The sequence below is a fragment of the Opisthocomus hoazin genome, chromosome 8 (assembly GCF_030867145.1).
Source record: "Opisthocomus hoazin isolate bOpiHoa1 chromosome 8, bOpiHoa1.hap1, whole genome shotgun sequence".
Lineage (NCBI taxonomy): Eukaryota > Metazoa > Chordata > Aves > Opisthocomiformes > Opisthocomidae > Opisthocomus > Opisthocomus hoazin.
Window position 1 is genome coordinate 70,892,569 of NC_134421.1, and position 20,269 is coordinate 70,912,837.

The 20,269-nt window shown below is 49.5% G+C and overlaps 1 protein-coding gene across 4 annotated transcripts in view; it reads right to left on the reverse strand.

Moving 5' to 3' along the window:
* Positions 1 to 16,813, reverse strand: part of PODXL (podocalyxin like) — a 50,500-nt gene extending 33,687 nt beyond the window's left edge. For all 4 annotated transcript variants that reach the window (XM_075428725.1, XM_075428724.1, XM_075428723.1 and 1 more), the window contains exon 1: positions 16,708 to 16,813. In XM_075428725.1, coding sequence (XP_075284840.1) covers positions 16,708 to 16,744 — 37 coding nt within the window. In that variant the 5' untranslated portion in view covers positions 16,745 to 16,813. The remainder of the gene's footprint in view (positions 1 to 16,707) is intronic.
* Between the last annotated feature and the right edge of the window lie 3,456 nt (positions 16,814 to 20,269).

A 20,269-nucleotide genomic window follows, 5' to 3' on the forward strand; every position in this document is an offset into this window, starting at 1 on the left:
TGCAGGATTCTCCAGTACAACAGATTTATTACCCAGTAGCCTCTTATATGTATCCGTGAGCAGCACAAGTAGAGGAGCCTTAACCATTTCCCCCTAGAGAGGAAGGATGCTCTTGTAAGGACTATGCGCTGGCTCACATCTTTGCTCAGCCATAACCTTCTGAGACAACCCTGGTTACATTTCTTAACCTCTCCCTGCCTCATTTTCCCCTGTCTTTACATGCAAGAGACGACAGGTTTCGAGTCGAGGAGCTGTCTTCATTTACAGGCTGGTCCAGCACCTTTCTAACCGGGGCCCCAACCTTGGTTAGGTGCCAGAGCAATACAAATAATTACTAATAGTAATCCCCACGGGACTCTATTACATTATGGTTCAACTTCCTCACAAACAATTGCTCCTCTTCCTTGCTTTGTATATTCTTCAAAAGAAGCGGCTGCTGTGCTTTAGGGCTGGGACACCAGCTGTGGTAAACATACACCCAGCGTTCCTGCTCAGCTGGGCCTGGGCAGCAAAAAGTAGATAAATCTGATTTAAGACAATCACATTGTGGGCAGGAAAAATATTGAAGGTTTAATGGAAATGGCAACCTAGCAGCACTAAACAGCGTTTATCCTGAGAAGTCCCTTAAGCCACATTTATTCACCATTTACAGGATGATCTTATTCAGAATGGCGATAAGAGCAAGAGATGTCGAGAGCAGAAGTGCCCACTGGTCTCAGGGCTCAAAACATCTTGATTCAGAGAGTGGTGAAGGTCCTGACACTGCAGGAGCACTCAGTTGTAGGAAGCAGAGACTTACAGGTGGACACACACCTTGCCAGTCCTTGGACATTTCCCTGATTTCTGCCCATGCTGCAGGCACTCTGCTTGCATCACCCAAAAGGTGCATAAAGGGAAAGATGACCCATAAGTGGGCAGAAAAATGCTCCTGGTCCACAGCCAGTCCTGGGCTGAAGTTGGCCCATCCACTGGGTGTGTGGGCCAGACAAATTGTCATAGACTTATAGAGTGGTTTGGGATGGAAGGGACCTTTATAGATCACCTCATTCCAACCCCCCTGCCATGGGCAGGGACACCTTCCACTAGACCAGGTTGCTCAAAGCCCCGTCCAACCTGGCCTTGAACTGCCAAGGAGCGAGCAGCCACAGCTTCTCTGGGCAACTTGTGCCAGGGCCTCACCACCCTCATAGTAAAGAATTTCTTTCTTCTATCTAAAATGTCCTTGAAGGGTATACAGCGTACAGGAGCACCCCAATGCCACAGTTCTAGGTGCAATACCAAACTCCTACGGGAGCTGGGACCCCAAAATATCGAGTGTCAAAAAACAGGTGGGATGGCAATGCAGAGAGGCCATCCCAAAGTGGTTTGAGCTGGGTCACGTTGGAGCAGAACGGGCTTTGGGTGGGCTCTCTTGAGGTCCTTGGGTCTTCACTCAAGCAGTCAGCTTGCTCTGAAACAGATGGTGGCACATCTCTGAGGAGTTTTTTCCACTGCCAATACCAGGAATTTGGGCTTACGCAGCAAGTAGCAAGGTGAAGAAGGAAGAAGGGACTCACTTATTAGTCGGCCAACTGGCCTGACTTAATGCTGACGAAGAACAATGCATATTTTGGTCACCCCTTCCAAGATGGAGCCTGAAATGGCTTTAATTAGTCAATTAAATGTGGCTTTGTCATAGGAGATGAGACACAACCGGGACCAGCCAGCTGGGTTCTTGGCTGCTGAATGACATTGTCTTTCCAGCCCAATGACCTCATTGTTATGACTCAATAGGGGAACAATGTTGTCCACCCAGCAGCCCAGCAAGGAGTGAGATTCCTGCACGGTTACAGATGAGCATAAGAGCATGGGAAGTTGTGAGACGTCGCCGGGTCAGGGATGCAGCGCTCTGCACTCAGTGCAAGAAGGCTGCGGTAGGCTTTAATGGCATGGTTGCCTGCTGAGAAATTCCAGAAAAAAAAAATAAAAATAATACATATACAGCATGGAATGGTGATCATATTCAACTCCCCAAAACCTCAGGATCTGCTCCCTGGACAGGTAGGTCCAGGTGGTGGGTTTGAGCATGAAGAGACTCGCCGATTAGGGAGGAAAATGCTAAATGGTATCTGATGGAAAGGAAAGCTTGTATCACTTACACCAGGTGGTCTGGATGGAAAAGACCCCTGTCCGTGTCAGCTTTTGAGCTCAGGGCTTCACTGACATCTCCCTGCCACTGCAACCCTTCTCTCCAGGGCAGGGTCTGGCGGTCTTGCCGCAGGGCAGGCCATGGCAGGGCAAGGGAAGGGAGCAAAGGAAGCAGGAAGGAAGAAGGAGCTGCATCCCCTCCCTGCTGTTAATCATCCTCCTCTTTCTCCTAAAAGAGGCCGGCAGGTCTGCAAACTCCACGCTGGGCTCCCACCTTGGAAGGGACCCAGACTGGTGACCAGGAGGGGAATGCAGGGCTGGGTTTCACGATAATATCCAAATTGCTGTGCTCCTGGGATGGCAGAGACTGGATGCTGCTTTTGGTTCAGCAGCGAAACTCTGACACATCAGCTTGTGCATTTCCTTTAGAGAAACAAGCTAGGGTGACGGTGGGGTTGGAGATGGGAGGAAAGGGCAGACGGGTCAGGTCCATGATGGGACCCGTAGAAGGCCATCAGCAGAGCGAAGCGAGGGAGATGGCACTGAACTGGGATTCAGTGGGTGCTGCTGGTGGTTAATCCTGGAGATGGAGTGTAGGTGTGCAGAGGGCGAGAGAGGGCAAACGCAGCCCCGCGTTGGGGATGTGCTACACTGGTGAGGGCTGCAGCTACGCAACCAGCCCTGTCATGTTTGCAAGTGATCACTGCCAAATCAAAGCACAGCTCTGCTGCAAAAAATACCCTATTTTATGAGATATAAGAAAATAAGCATCCCTGATTACAGGAAGGCAGAAGAGACAACTGAAAAAATCTCCACACAGATTTCAAACGTACGTTTGGAGAAGCACAATCAGACGTGCATGAGGACGCTCCTGTTACCCTGAGCTCTATCTCGTCCTGGCGTCTCTGGAAATTATTATCTGGGCAAAATACTCCTTGGCTCTGGTCAGGGCTGGTCTCAGAAATCAAGCCCCGAGCCTGCTGACCGTGAAGGCAAGAAAGAGCTCAGGCATCAAAAGCAATGCTGATTGATAACTCTCGGTAATTGATTGCTGTATTATTGCTTTAAATAATTAATAACTAGCAAGCCTATCTACTCCAGACACTGCTCTCTGGTGCAAGCATGCTCCTCGCCCCTGTTAGCTGGGGTCGCTTAGCACATGAGCATCTCTGCCTGTCCATCACCGGTTCCCTCCAGCACCCAGACCTCTCTGTGTGGGCCACAGTGCCACGGACGAGAGGCTGAAATCACAGAATCACAGAATGGTAGGTGTTGGAAGGGACCTCTGTGGGTCATCTAGTCCAACCCCCCTGCCAAAGCTGGGTCACCTACAGCAGGCTGCATAGGACCTTGTCCAGGCGGGTCTTGAATATCTCCAGAGAAGGAGACTCCACAAACTCCCTGGGCAGCCTGTTCCAGCGCTCCGTCACCCTCAGAGGGAAGAAGTTCTTCCTCATGTTCAGCTGGATCTTCCTGTGCTTCAGTTTGTGCCCACTGGCCCTTGTCCTGTCGCTGGGCACCACTGAAAAGAGTCTGGTCCCATCCTCTTGACACCCACCCTTGAGATATTTATTAGGTCCCCTCGCAGGACGCAAAACAACAGAGCCAGGTCCTTCGCCCAGCAAGCTTCTGCGCAGCACAGCGGCCAAATAACTAGGACACACATGCTGAAAGCCAGGCGTTGCATTTTGAGACTGTGGATGAAGCAGATGGGCAAGTTCTTCGCTGCTTCAGGATTTGAACCAGCTCTCCCAAACGGGAACAGAACCGTGTTGGAGAAAAGCAAGGAGTGGAGCAAACCCCCATCTTGCAAACAGCCCAGATGCATGGCAGGCTGAACGCACCCGCGATGGAGATGAGTTATAGCAGCAGGTCGTTGGGCACCGTGCTGCTACACACAGAGGCAGACTCTCACCCCTGGGAAGCTGGTGCAAATCCTGATCCAACCAGATCCAAAAGCTGGTATTTATTGCTATGAAACAAACGCATTATTCCTAATCTATATTATCAAGGGGAGGGCTCCTCCTTTACCCATTCTTGGTAGTCTTGTGGTAACAGCCATGCGTTAAACAGGCTGGGACAATTTGCTGGGACTTTGGGAAGTCCTGCGAGGTCCACATGGTACCAAGTTGCTATAATAAGCCATTCCCTGCCTTTTGTGGGAGAAATATAGGAAATCTGCCCACAGGCACCTTGCACACGTTTGTCCATCTCAGCAAAGAGCAGTCTTGTTTCTTAAAACAGAAAGTGAAAATTCTGAGGGTCTTTATCTGCCTCTACGAAATAAATTCTTGCAGCAGGAATATGTTTACCTACTTCACAGGCAGGCTGTGAGCATCCGCTCTTGACAGATTTGGGCAGAGGCAAAAATCTTATTACCCCTTGCTCCTTCTGTCCCTCGGTGGGATGCTTGCCTCTGCTCAGATCGAGCTGAAATCCTTGCAGAAACAGCTCACCGGCTGCACTTTCCTTACCCTTCCCTTCCCCAAGCCCCCCGCTGCAATAAGCGCCAGCCTTCAGGATGGGAGTAAATAAATAAACAAAGTGCAATCCTAAAATCGCTCTCCAAAAACCAGCTTCAAAGCCAATTCGCCTGCAGAGGTTTCCCAGCCCTGGTCCCGCTCGCCCATCAGCATTATCAGCCCACTTCTTCCAGCGCCTCGGGGTACCAATTTTCCCAGCCAAGATGGAGATAAACCCCTGCCCCAAAACTGCTTCTGAGCGGGATTATAAGGAAACCTTCCCTAAAAGGCCAGCTGGGCTGTGTTCACCGGCTCCTGCTCCTGGGGAAAGCAGCTTACATCCTTGCATCGCCGCAGCCCCCCCGCGCGAGCCCCTTCCTAATCAGATTGGAGCAGTCCGGCCAGACACGAAAAACGCTCTCAGGGAAGACAAAGCAGAGAGCTGCAACCCTCACCCACCAGCTCAAACACAAATACAGCCCCGAAATAGCTGGCGTTCCTTTGGCACGGCTGTCCCCCGAGTATTTCTCATCAAATCCGCAAGGCACGTGCAGCTGCTTCTTCTGGTGGTTTCCTGACATTTTTTTTTTCAGGGGAGATTTTCTGCAGGTTTTTATCAGGACCGTTGCCAGGATTTTTCTGCATGAGAGCACGGCTGAGATATGGAAAGTCATATGCAGCGGGACCTCAGCAACTACCACACTCTGGGTCTTGTCTGAAATGCACCAGCTCTCCACGGTCCCCCATTTCCCACCAGTAAGAACCGTGCTGGGGCTCTGCACCCATCCTGATGCCTATCCAGTGGTTCGTGCCATGTCCGGCGATAATCAAAGTTTCTGCACCGGCTGGGGAGTGCATGCAGAGGGTCCTGCAGGAGCAGGAGCTGCTGATGGGGCCGAGTCACTTTTTTTCCATGGGAGGTGCTGATGAGATGCCATAATCTCCATTTCTAATGTGATCAAGGGAAGGAGAGCCTGCTTCCTCAGGGGGGCTGGCTGTGCCACCGAAAACGCTTTAAAACCCCCCAAACTTTACCCTGCACATCTGCCAGCTACCCATGGCCAGATTTCATAATGGCAGCACAAAAAAGAAGATGGATTTTTTTTTTTTAGTAGAAAACCATCTCTTCCCTTTATCAGCCCATCAGTTTGGACTTTTGCATTTCCCTTCCCAATCCTTGTAAAGGGCACTCGTACAGGACCGCACACATTGACCATGAGTTCCCCTACTGCTCGTGCTGCCAAGCCAACCTTACATGCCCACTTTCACCGCTCCCTTCTCCCACCAGTCCCCCCTTCTTGTTGTGCCACTTGCTTTGCCAAAACAACAGCTTTTTTCTCCAACTCGGCTGCCCTACATCACCCCCCCGCAGATGAATCCATGACTTGGAGGAACACCGACACAGGGAACGTGGATGGTGGTGCATGACAGGCTTTGTGCTTGGTTGTGCAGCCCACAGTGGTGGTTGCATTGGCCATCCTCACCCTCACTGGGAATTGCTTAACATCACCCCATCTGCTATCAACCTTCTGCTTGTTGGAAAACCCCACAGAAAACAGGGTTTTGGGTGTGATGGTAAATTATAGGCCAGACTTTGAGAACCACTCACCACGGCAGAGCTTCTCTGGAGCATGCCCATTATGGGATGTTGCTCCACCAAACAGCCTGAGAGGGACTTGGCCTGATGAAATGCAGAGTGAGGGCTGCAGGATCTGGCCCAGGGTCCGAATGATGTTAGTGCATCCTCCACCTTGAGCTGGGCCTAACTGCAGCGTATCAGACAACTTTATCAGCCTTAACTGACGTGTGGTAGCAGAAGCAGATGTGTCCTCACCATGGAGGTGATACCCAACAGCTGTAATGGCCACATGCAGAGCAGTGATGGCAGGGGTGGCAACTGCAATCGCCTTGATGGTAGCGATTGCTTTTGGCAGCTTGCTGTCTAATAAAGATGTCCCCATTTCTTCATGGGGAGGCCCCATGAATGGAGCCTTATGGTGAGGAGCAGAAGACACTGCACCAAGGATGTGTCAGTTGTCATGACTTTTTCCCCTCCTCGTGTTTGTTGCCTTAAACAGCAATGTTTTATTTGTCAAGCCTGTTGGAGAAAACGCTCTCATGTAGGATCAGCAAGGAGATGCATCTAAATAGGCTGTGTGAGGGGCTCCAGGCTCCACCAGGCTTTGCAGAATTGTCTATTAACAGTGTTTTACTTTGGAAACAAGAGAGGAAATCGAGTTTATCAATCACTACCATCCTCCCCACACCCCCATGACAGGCATGCTGTGCGGATGGATGGAGGTCCCCCAGGATCTGCTAGGCTACATTGTTTTCCTGGACACAAGAAGGATTGCTCCAAGTTGGACTTGTCCCACTGGGAAAGGGTGTGTGCACTACCATGGGCCACAAGCCATCAAGGCCAAATCTCCTTCTAATTTATGGAAGGCCAAATTCTATCATCTAGCACCAAATAGAAGATGAAATATATTGCAGCAGGGCTAAACTCAAGCAGGACACCCATGGCACTTGGGGAACTTGAATTCTCCAGCACTAAATAGGACTGGGTTTGGATGCGAGACAAAAACTGGGCAGCAAATTACATGAAGCCTCATTAATTCTTGCTTTGCTTTGTTTTAATCGCTGTCTGCCCACACCATGGGCAGATAACCAGGGTATCCAGACACTAAGTGTGAGGTTCTTCTGCCTTCAATTAGATGGTCAAAACTTCTGCATAGAAACCTCAGCTAGCCATTTAAATTCTCTCTGCAGATCAAGGAGGGACATCTTCAGCTACTCCATCAATAGTTAATTCTAAGCTGCGAAAACAACTGGAAACTGGCAGCTGAAAAATAGATTTTCTTCCTTTCCCATTTTAAACAGTAAAAGTGATTTTTAAGAGAACGACTCCTGTTTATTCGGAACTCTCGAGGGACACGAAACAATTCATTTCAGTCACTAACTCCGTCAAAGACTGACGCTTGAGATTTGCTCAATGAATTGCTTAGCATTAAACTCAAAAGTATGTTGAAAAGTTTAGGTGCTAGGTATCCAGGCCCTCGGTTGCTTGATGTATCCTAAAGGAATTTTCAGTGCTGTTTTGCATCTGTCAGTTTAACAGAAATTTCCTCTGCAAGCGAAGAGTGACTGCCACCAATAAGCCCCAAATTAGTATTACTCATCACTACCTAGGCAGACATAAAAGATGCATAAATCAGAAATCAAAATAGAGTGGTGGCAGGCTGTGTAACTGCTTAAACAAATATGTTCATAATGTGTCCACCTGGTTAGAAAACACAGTTGAAAGGCAAGAGTGGGCTGTAAATCTCCAAGTTTTACAATGAGCCACTGAGGAGAATCAGCCCTGCTTAAGGGATATAGCTATGAATTGTAAATGAAAAACATGATTAAAATAAAATCATTTAAATGAAGACTTTCTTCTTCCGTATTTTAAATTGTGATTAAAATTCATAATTTAAGCCACATCAATTTAAATCAGAACACCCTGCCATAGGACGAGGTTTTGAACCCTTTATGAGGTTTTAATGAGAAAAAAGGATGTTCTGTTGAATGCAGTTAATGGGGATTTATTGGTACCATTCACGAGTAGAAACTATCTTGGAGCCCTTGAAAATTGCATAGACTGAGAGTCTTGAGGTGTTTTTCTTTAGCTGTCTGGGAAAATCTTAAGGAATCAAAATAATTCTCTCTACTAGGGTGTTGTAATAAGCTCAGAACTTATTTTTCCACAGTATTCCACATGACTGTTCAGGACAGGAAAAATTATCACTTGTGCCAAAGAGGTCAGCACCTCTCATTGCTTTTTTGGCATGGGAATTACCCCGAGGCTCAGGCGAGCGTGGAGGCGATGAGCTCAAGAGCCACCGAGGCAGGCTGAGATTAACTCCTGCGTGCTTGAAAAATGGGGTCAAGGGTGTGATTTTCACCCTCCGGTTTCACAGCCGACGCGATGCCGTGTCCCATTTCACTTGTGTTTCGCCCCGGTTGTCTCTCGGCTGGATCAGGCTTTGCCGGGAGCCCCGTGGCAATTGCTGGTTCATCCCAACTGCAGCGCACGTGTCGCTGCCACCCAGCTTTTCACCGCCACAGGAAGTTTCGGTGTGCTTATGGCATCGCTTTGGTTCGGTACGAATTCATGTGCCCTTCGAAAGAGGCAGCGGAGAGCACAAACGCTTCATAGCACTGTGTCAAACCAGATCAGGGGACTGATCCATCCGAAAACTAAACCAATATTAGAAGAAAAAAATTAAAAAAAGGAAAATAAAACATGAGGGGGTCTTTTCATGCCTTTACTGCGCGTTGCTACTTTCTCTACTTTGCCAAGAGAAACCCATGGGAACAGATTTTTGTTTTTTTATTTGTTACTTTTATTTGTTTAGACTCCAAAAACCAGATCAGGTCACCAGAAGCTAGAGAGTGAGAGGAAGGCTGAAGAAAATGCATGAATGAGAACGCTGGTTTCAGAGTCGTGCGATCGCAACCTGGTTTGAGGGCGCTCCTTATTATCTGACCTGGTACGTGGCAGAAAACCTGCTTCCCTTACCTGAGCTTTAAACATTTCTTCTGTTGCTTAATAAATTAGAAATGTCTAACAAGGACAAGTTTAACTGCTTATTTAGTGCGTATATGTATACATATATATATATATATATATATATTCAGGACCTTGGTTACTTGATGCTATTTCAATGTAACCACTGCTAACTGGATCCGTGCTGGGGAGCACAGTGCATCATTTCAATGACTCTGTTTTTTCTCATAGTCAAGTCAAACAGTATCCTGATAAGCAGCCTGTAATAGTTACCCTGAGAGCTACCCATTTTCCGCAGGCTGCAGCAGTATCGTTTAAACTTTTCCATTTTTCCCCCCCATTTGCCTACGTGGTGGAATGTCTTATCTCACTCTCCTGCGTTTAGACTGCGGGGAGGAGGAAAAAAAATGTGGTCTTTGCTATTAGGTTTCAGAGAAGGGCTTTCCCAAACACAGTTTCGCTAAACCCTTCTGCAGCCTTTCATGTCTCCTTTGTCAAAGTTAGAAATCTGGCATTTTTCTCTTCGCCTGCATCTTGCAGAAGCCACTTAAAGTAAGTGCCTGACAAGGTTGTCTCCTCATTTCTCTACAATAGATTTAATATATCTTTAAGTACTACAGCTTAATATCTCAAACCGAATTTCTACCTCCTCCTCCAGTTAAATTTACTAAAATCAATTAAGGCTGAGAGAGAAAATTTCAGCCTTTGCCATTAAAAAATAAGGACTTATTCTTCCACTGCAAAATGACCTTCCTCCTCCCTTTCACCAGTCTCATGAGTCATGTGGCATAAGACCAAAGCCCCCTGCACACAGAGCTTGTAAGACAGAGGAAAAGTCACCGGATTAATCCTATTTTTATTAAAGATGTTAAGAATATGAGCCAGACCTCAAAGCGACATCTAAAATGGGACTAACTCAGAAATAAAAAATTACCTTTTCCATTTTGGAGGAGGTTTTAACACAGATCCCACCTGTCTATTTCTAAGGCATCTGGCCTGCACCTGGCTTCAAACACAGACTTGGTTTTTGAAACCCAAAGACCGTGCTCTTCTTATATGCCTTTCCATTGTGCAGCCTTTAGGGTGTACTCCTGACCCACCACCAAGAAGTCCTTTCAAATCCTGAAACCCACATTTTTTTGACACATTTTAAAGCAAATACAGACACTGTTATACAACATAAGGGTTTCCAGGGGCAGATCCTGGTCATTATTGGTGTAACATCAGACCCTGTTGGGGAGCACGAACAGAGACAAGCATCTCTGGGGACCAGATCATCCCAAGAGACATCTGAATTGCTTTCAGAAGATGCCCCTCTCTCCAGTAACAGCAGCTGGATTCAAGGACAACTCAGCTCCAACCTTAAACATCTTGGTTAAGTATCTGAACCTACATGGCGTTACCTTGTGTAATAAGAGCTGGCAACACCAGGACTCCCAATTTTCCCTTTCTTCACAAGGAAACTCATCCCAGCTTTCAAAAATTCCCATTGCCCAAAATAAAGGCTAGTTCCCCTTCATTACCCCTTCTGCTCTCTGCTGGACGTTGAGACATTACACTGAGTTAATTTTAATAAGTCGTTTGCATTCTCCCTGTCTCCTTGCAATACCTTGTCGCCAAACTGTCACGGGCGTCTGCCGAGCACTCCTGGCCTGTGGCCAAGCAAGATGTACGTTATTTACGGGATGGAAAAGGTGCCTACAACATGCAGAGCAGCGTGCACTGCAAAGATGCAAAGGTTTGCAAAGCAGCCACATTTAGTCATGAGAAAAACTTCAGCGAGAAGACCTGGAACCCAGTAAGAAAACGGTCAATGGAAGATTTCGGTGCCTTGGGGTTTCACTCTGTCTCTTGAAGAAGAGAGGGGTTGTTTTTAGGGTTGACGGGGTATCCTGGCATTTGCTGGTTCCCAGTGGTTTTCAGCAATATTTGGTACTGAAGGCTGACTCTGAGACACACGATGGCTCAAGTGAAGTGAATATGTGCATACAATCCCCATGAACGTCACCCCAGATAACCCACCACAGAGCTTTGCACTCCCAGAAGGCAGTAACATTACTAGTGACATTTTCCAAGACTCCCCCGGGCACTCACTATTTCTAGCACTATTTGCAACTCAAAGCCGGCAGCTAACTTGAAAGCAGGCTAAGTCATCTTGGAAGGAACCTGTCCCTCTCCCTTGGCTGTGGAAGGAGGTGAGGACACTGATACCCACCGCCGGGGAAGTTGAGCTAGAAGAAAAATACCACTGTGTCAGCGTGGCCCTAGGTGGTCACGTTGTAAAAGGGTAGAAACAAGCAGTGCAAAGTCAGCAACTCCTCCTGAGTGACAGCACAGGGTCGAGCTCCAAATTTACTAGGTGTCATGATGAAAGCCCTCTAAATGTGACTTCCCCCCTTGCAGCATCGTGAGCTTGTTTCTGGCCATGGAAAGCTGTTGGTGCATTGCAGCCCTCTGCTCGCCAGGCCTTCGTTGATGCTATTTGTACTGCAGCAGCCCCGGAGACCCCGGCTGAGAGCATCTCCCCATCCCTGGACACCCACCGCACGGTCTCTCCACCAAACACCACGTAGTCTAAGCAGACACATGCAAAACAGAGAGACAAACTGTGGCACAGCCAGTCCTTTAAACAGCATTTCAGCTCTTCAGTTCACAGCATATCATACATGATTTTTGCACAATAACACAGAAGATAATCTTCTTCTTCTCAGCTCTGCCTAACTTCTCGGGCAGGGCTGTTTAGCTCCAAAATAACATGCTTTTGGATACAGGCTAGTCTCAATGCTTAGGCACCTTGAAATCAGAGCTATGATACGGGCAGAGCGCATCCCTCCTGCCTCCACCCAGTTTTAAGTGGGTCTGTATATTCCTTAAGGACCTCCAGAGGCAAACACTGCAAAGCTTCAGCCCAGTGCTACAATGGACAAATACGCAATTAGAGACATTAAAACTTGACGAAGCTCAGATGATCTGCCCCCGTTACAAAGAAGCAACAGGAGAAAGCACCTCACCACGGATGTGGGACACCATCACACCAGGCAGTTTGGGGGAAAAGAGAGGGATTTTTTTTTTTGTGAAGCCCCAGTGGCACACGGAAAGGGTTCTGGGGGAGATGGGTGGTGCATCCCCAAGCACCACCATGCAAGAAGACCTGTAAGACCCCCACGCAGAACCAGTCTCGAGCCTGGCTGTCTCACAAGCTGCAAGAGAAAGACTTGGGTGGATTTTCTTGGCGATCCCAAGACCGAAGGCACTGCTCTCTGCAACGTGAGACTATTTGGGGAAGCCCTGGAGGCTGTGGTGAACTTAGTGCAGGTAGCTGGAGAACAACAAACACCAGATGACTGTGTGCATCGTTTAGATTAAAGAAAAAAAAAAAAAGAAAAAAGCAAGATTTGGTCAGGACTTCTCTGTGCAGGAAAGGGCAGGCATTGCAAGAATTCAGAAACAACATCCTTAGGTGGAGGTTGGCCAGTTGTGGAAGAAGCTGTGCACGTAAACAGGCTTTGATGAGGAAGTTGGCAGAAGCATGCGAAAACGCTTCGGAGGGTTTGCAAGACTTCACGTGCTTGCACATGGGGAATGGACCAAACCGGACCACCCGGATTCCTGCAAAGTTCAAACCCTCCCGTGATTTTCGGCTCTCGGCAGAGCTGAGGGTGGCCGTCTGTCATGCAAGTGTGCTGTCGGGCTGGGTGAGGGGGATGGCCAGGCTCACAACCTGCATGTTTCTGCCTATGTGTCACTCCCCATCAGCTCAGCAGCCAGGAGGGAGGACTTTCTGCTCGCTCATGGGTAGGTTTTTTGTTATGTGCTTGGTCCTGCTACTGCTTGGACCGCCTGGAGACGTAACTGCTGAAGGCACTTGGGCTTGGGGCTTGAGCCCCTGTAGCACAGAGCAGGTCGTCTGGATGTTATGGCAGGATCTCACCTCCCCAGGGCATCACCCCGTAAGGTGATGTAGGTGACCCTGCTTCGGCAGGGGGGTTGGACTAGATGACCCACAGAGGTCCCTTCCAAACCCTACCATGCTGCGATTCTGTGATTCTGTGATTCTGTGATGAAGCCCCACCTCGCCCCATCCTCCCTGGCCCCCCAGAGAATCAAGGGGCTCTGGGTCCTGCGCTGGGTCTTTGGGCACAGGGCAAAGGGGCCACCCAGTGCAGCATTGTGGAGAAAGCAGGCAAAATTCAGGGCTGGTGTGACCAGGTGGGGTGGATGCGGTCCTGCACCTAAACCCCAGCAGCTCCTCTCTGCTCTCGTACAGTGATAGAACACCCGGAATAACACGGGGGCTATCGCACAGCCTAAGGGACCCTCGCTGGCTGCAATTAACCCCCATCAGTCCCCAAAACACCCCAGAGCTCATGTCGACAGGCCTGGGTCTTTTAGAGGGTTCTCTTTTAGGGGAGAGAAAATGCATGATTTATAGGGCAAATAATAACCAAAGCGCAACCCCAGCCTCCTTGCAAATGCTGAGAGCAGATATTTCCAGCTGGCCTCCCGTCATCGCCAACATGAATGATCACCAGCCTCTTCATCATAAGCCTTTAAAGCAACTCCCTGGAATTAAATCAGTGTACTGCACGGTTCCAGCTCCTTTCATCCAAGGATCTTCAAGTGCTTTACAAATAATTCTTTAATTAAGCCTCCTAAACAGACCCACAGAGTATCATTACTGTATCTGCTTTGCCACTGGGGAATCAAAGGCTAAAATGGTTAGCAAAAAGTTTGTGAAAACCTTAGCCAAGTTCCTCTGACAGCAAGTATATAAGAAGACACGCTCCTCTTCAGTGCTGGTTTTAAAACTCTCTGGTTAACAATTTTTTTCTCCTCCTGTAGGTATGGCCCTGACTGCCTGCTCCTGCCTGTGTCACAATTAGTATTCAAGGGATCAAATGGATTTTAAAAAATGCACATCTTTGACAGCTTGTCTTGGACAAACACGAACTCCCAGTACCAGGGAGCCAGCGCAGCTTTGGGAATGAAAAACGGTGTTTTGGCAACAAGGATTTAAACTCCATCAATCTGTGGTTTGCTTTGAGCTGGGCGAAGGGTTGATCTCCTGTAAAACCCCTTCCTGCCTTTTTTGCCCCCAGGACAGGTTTGATCTGTGGCTCTTTTTGATCCTCTGAGGACAAAAAGTATCATTTTTCTCTTCCTGATGCAATTTTGCTATCATACCCCCTGTGGGATAGCAGATCTAATATGGGAAAAGAATAAATGAAATAAAGTGTCCTGGGAACACGTTGTAATTGGTAACTCCGAGCCCCTCGCAGGCTGGTTGAATTTAAGGATGTTATTTGCCTGATGTCACATTCGCTGCATCTTCTGTATACTCTGGCTGTGCCTCATCTGAGGCTGATTTTATTCTGATTTACAGCAGCGAAATAAGGGGGAATCTCTGCAGAATTAGGGGGTCAGGATGATCTGAACCTGGAAGCCAGTATTTCTAGCGAAATAGCTGTACCCAAAATAGCTACTTTTAAAAACTTGAACAACCTCGGGCTTGATTCTGCTCTGCCTCAAGCACGATGTGGTCACCTTCTTCCTCAGGACACCCAAAAAGATGGTCCGAAATCCCACCTCCCTGCTCACCCACCCATTTCACATCCAATTTAAACAGAGCAAATTCATGCCGGCTCCGTCCCAAATACAGTTTTTTAAGACATCAAAAATCTTAACAGTTTCACTTAACAAACCCAACTTCTTCCCATTTGAGGGGGGGAAAAAGATGAATTTTAGGCTTTGAGTAGCTCAAATGATTGCAGTCGATACCAGCCTCAGAGGTGAGCACTGCTGGGACTCCAAGCCCAAACACCAGCAAGGAGGAATTTGGCCCCTAAGGAAGCAAATCCTGGTGCCAAATACCCGGGGAGCAACATAAAAGCGCCTCCGAGGAGCTTATTCCAAAACTTAAGAGCAGCAACAAATGGCAGAAAGCACTGTTTTGAAGGATTTAATCGAATAATTTCTGAGAAAAATGTAACAGGATCACTTGAGAGCGCTATAGAAACGGGTTCCCCCACCATCCTCCCGCCAAAAGCCCGTTTTGTACCAGTGCCAGCATGTTTATCGCTCTGCTTTGAAAAACAGAACAAAACCTTCTGAGAAGGCAAAGTCAGCTAAACTCAGCTAAATTCTGGCCGGCACAAGAAAAACTGCATTAACAGCTCTTGCTTTATGCCCATATTAACGAGCCTGAGGCTTCTTGAGTTTTAATGGGAAGAGAAATCTTCTATTTTAGAGCCCATGTTGGTGTCAGGGGGAGATGGGGGCCTCGCACCTGCTCGCCCACCAAGCCCCAGTGCTGTGAGTCCAAAGTAGACCAGGAAAAAGCTGGGCAGGCAGAGATTTCAGCTGGAACTCTGTGAATTTGCCCCGTAGTTCAAACCCCAGGGCCATGCCTCCGCTTGCGTTTTTACCTCCGGAGAGTCCCCCAGCTTTTGTTACCTTGAATAAAAGCACATTCAGCTTGGCAGAGGCTCTGCTGGGAGACATGACCCAGAGCAAGATTCGACATTTATTTTATTTTATTTTATTTTATTTTATTTTATTTTATTTTATTTTATTTTATTCTATTTTACTTTAATTTTTAATTCTATTTTACTTTATTTTATTTTACTTTGTTTTACTTTATTTTGTTTTATCTTCCTTTATTTTATTTTGACTCTTCCTCATCTTCCCTGAATACAGGGAAGAAACAGCCTGCTCCTCCCTGCCTTTATTCACTTTTAAAACAACCAGTGCATTTCCTTTCCCCGCTACTTTCCAGTGCGGTTTATGGCCACTTCTCTGATTAAACACCCTGCCGAAGAACCAGACCTCCCGGTGCATCACCCACAGTCATTTCCTCAGCACCCTTAATCCCAGCACGATCACAGGATGCGAGACACCGTTTCCACTCCCAAACCTCCCCGGCGCGATGCAGCCCCCCGAAACCCACACGGGTCCCGCAGCGAAGGGTCTCCAGAAGTTTATCCTTTTCCCAACTCCACCACCAACTTCCAGCAGGGAATTGCTGTTTCCCACCAGGTTTTTTTTTTCCCCACTCGTTTCCCACGCCACTTCCACGAACCAGAGGTGATGGCTCACGCTCAACCCGTGCAGCACCCGGCGCACTGGACCATTGGAAGACCCAACCGAAGCGAAGGTCTCCCCTGGCTCGGCGGGACCCCGAAAGCAAAGGGCGTCAGGCTCAAGGCTTTGCACATCGCTCTCCCGAGACCCCCCCCAAACCCCCAGACCAGGGATGAGGGAGCGAAGAAGCTCCTCGCTCAGCTCACATCCCTGCAGAAAGAAACCAGCCCTGCAGCTCCAAGTTGCGGGTCTGATGTGCTCGGTTTCTAAATTAGAGGGTTCGCGAGCCCGGGTGCGGAAAGCGGGTGGGCACGCAGCATCCCTCCGTTTATTTTCCGCCTTTCTGCCCAATTTTCTGCAAGCCAAAGTGGGGGAAAAAGGGGGGGGGGGGGGGGGGAGAAAAGGCAAGGGATGCTTGGGGTGGGGGGGAATAGATAAAAAAGCAAGGAAAAGGGAAAAAGGGGGTGGGGGCCGGGCGGCGGCACTTACCGAGCAGCAGCAGCGGCAGCAGCAGCGGAGCCCGCATGGTCCCCCCGCGCCCTCCCCGCCGCCGCTCCCCGCAATCTCTGCCCGGCGGGGCGGCCGCTGCCCTCCCCCGGCCCCGGTCCCGGTGGGTGTCCGTCTGTCCGTCCGTCCGTCCCCCCCCCGCCCCCTCCCCCCGCTGCCGGGGGAGGAGCCCCACGGCCCCGGCCCGCCCCCACCCCACGGGGCGGGGGGGCTGGGAATGGAGGGGGACTGCGGGGGAGGGGAGGGGGGGTTTCACCTGCCTGGGGGGGTTGGGGGCTTCGTCACTGTAGGGGGGTTTTGGGGAGAGTTTGGGGATCCCACCTGCCCGGGGGGAAATTTGGGGGTTTTGTTGGAATTGGGGAGGTGGGGAGGATGTGGGGTTTTGGGGGGGTTGGGGTTCTTGACTGCACGGGGGGGGATTTGGGGGTTTCGTGGGGGTGGGAGGTTTGGGGGGGATTCGGGGTCCCCACCTGCATGAGGGGGGGATTTGGGGGTTTTATTTGAACTGGGGAGGTGGGGAGGATTTGGGGTTTTGATTGGGATGGGGGTTTCAGGGAGACTGGGGTTCTTAACTGCATTTGGGGGGACATGGGGGGTTTTATTGGAACTGGGGAGGTGGGGAGGACTTGGGGGTTTCGGGGAAGTTGGGGTTCTCAACAGCATGGGGGGGATTTGGGGGTTTCGTGGAGGTGGGAGGTTTGGGGGGGATTCAGGGTCCCCACCTGCATGAGGGGTGGATTTGGGGGTTTTATTTGAACTGGGGAGGTGGGGAGGATTTGGGGTTTTGGTTGGGATGGGGGTTTCAGGGGGACTGGCGTTCTTAACTGCATGGGGGGGATTTGGGGGTTTCGTGGGGATGGGGGATGATTTGGGGTTTCATCGGAGTGGGATGTTTGAGGGGATTCGGGGTTCCCACCTGCATAGGGGGGGATTTGTGGGTTTTATTTAAATTGCGGAGGTGGGGAGGATTTGGGGTTTTGGTTGGGATGGGGGTTTCGGGGGGGTTGGGGTTGTCAAATGCATTTGAGGGGATTTGGGGGTTTCGTGGGGGTGGGAGGTTTGGGGGGGATTCGGGGTCCCCACCTGCATGAGGGGGGGATTTGGGAGTTTTGTTGGAACTGGGGAGATGTGGAGGATTTGGGGATTTCGAGGGGTTGGTGTTCTCCCCTGCATTTGGGGGGATTTGGGGGTTTTGTCAGGGGTGGAAGTTGGAGAGAATTTGGGGATCCCAGCTGTATGGGGGGTGGGCTGTGGGGGTTTTACTGGAGTTGGAGAGATGGGAGGGATTTGGGGTTCTGGTTAGAATGGGGGTTTAGGGTGGATTAGGGTGCCCATCTACATGGGGGGGGGGGATTTGGGGGTTTTGTTGGAATTGGGGAAGTGGGGAGGATTTGGGGTTTTGGTTGGGATGGGGGTTTCAGGGGGGTTGGGGTTCTTAACTGCATAGGGGGGATTTGGGGGTTTCGTGGGAGTAGGGAGGGTTTGGAGTTTCATCGGGGTGGGATGTTTGGGGGGATTCGGGGATCCCATCTGCATGAGGAGGGATTTGTGGGTTTTACTGGAATTGGGGAGGTGGGGAGGATTTGGGGTTTTGATTGGGGGTTTCAGGGGGGTTGGGGTTCTCAGATGCATGGGGAAAATTTGGGATATTTATCAGGATGGCCATTTGGCAGTGAATTTTGAATTGTCATCTGCATGGGGGTTTGATTTTGAATTCCCGTCTGGGTGGGGGTTACTTGGGGATTTTCATCTAGATAGGGTTTGATCTGGGATTCTCACCATGGCTGAGAGTTGATTTGAGGTTCTTATCTGGAGGGGGGTGTTAATCTGAGATTGCTCTCTGCAGGTACACCCCCTCCGCTTGCTATGCTCCCACGGTACAAAATTCCCCAGATCCCTCCTCTTTCCCCCTGGTGACACGGGAAGGAAGTCCCTGGAGCAGGAGATGGCGAAGACCCAAGGGATGCACAGGGTGGTGGCTTGCTTGGGTGGGGGGCATTGCCCTGATGGCGGTCAGCATCCCACCACTGCGGCAGCTACGGTCGCTTCTAGATCGAGAGGCTGGGCATGGTGCTGACATCCAAGCTTCGGTCCCACACATTACCCCAGCACCCGCTTCGAAACTAAATTGCTCTTTCAAATATTACTATTATAATTACAACTTTATCATAAATTCAAATACATTTGCGTAATATGTTTTCTAAGAAAGGTTTACATGGGGTTGAGAATGTCTCGAAGGAAGCAACGTGCCCACAGTACTAAGGACAGAATTATTATCAAATCTTTGCATTTTTTGTGGCAGGAGGGAAGGGTGCTGAAAGTTTTTTTATCCAGCGTTCAGGCAAGGAGCATTCACTGCAGCCAGGAGGAGACTAAAAATAAGCTCAGAGCTTTGCGCTGAATCCTCCTCCTTGCACTGGCAGATCCAGCTAAACCATGAACCTTCCCAGCCTGGACCCCGGGGGTGGTAAAAATCACCTTCATTCCAGAAATGACTTTTCAAATACGGTTTTCTTGATGCCTTTCAGTTAAAGGTAGTCTTTCTTCTCATTGCAAGGTCACCTTGAGAAGACTTGAGGAGAGGCTTGGGTTAGCTCGCTCAGCCCTGCCTACCTGCTTTGCATGTTGTCCCCAGAAAAGGCTCCTTGTCCTGATTTTAGCTTCTGGGTCAGCGCAGCAAGACTTTCCGTGTCCATCAGCCCAGCCTCACCTTATCTTGCCACAACTCTGCATTACATGGCACCTAAAAGCCGTGGAACTGGAGCTGCAATAACTGAATGAATGCATTGGTGCACATTATTAATCTTGCCGGTGTTGGAGAGGCAGTTCCTTCTCTCCCTGCAGAACATTTTTAATAACAGATCGCATTCCCCCTCCACACACACCCTCCCAATCAGTATTTCGGTGTTAACAGCCGAGTCAAGACAGCCTAGGGAAAAACCTGAGCTGCATCAGTGTAACAGTGTCCCTGGGAAGGAGAGGAGGAAAGTGATGCTGAGCTCCTCGAACTCTCTGTGTGCTGCACCAGCACCCATCGTACGCTGCAAAAATATCCCGTTGCGCATTCATAGACTCATAGAATCATAGAATTCTTCAGGGTGGAAAAGACCTCTAAGATCATCAAGTCCAACTGTCCACCCAACACCACCATGCCTACTGAACCATGTCCCCAAGTGCCACATCTACACGGTTTTTAAACCCCTCCAGGGATGGGGACTCCACCACCACCCTGGGCAGCCTGGTCCAATGCCCAACAACCCTTTCAGTGAAGAAATTTTTCCCAATATCCGATCTAAAGCTCCCCTGATGCAACTTGAGGCCATTTCCTCTCATCCTGTCACTAGCTACTTGGGAAGAGAGACCGGCACCCACCTCGCTACACCCTCCTGTCAGGTAGTTGTATAGAGTGATAAGGTCCCCCCTCAGCCTCCTTTTCTCCAGACTAAACAGCCCCAGTTCCCTCAGCCGTTCCTTATAAGCTCTGGGGTAACAGTGCCTGGGAGACTGGGGCTCCCCCAAGGTGTGTTGGGTCTCCACGGTGGGT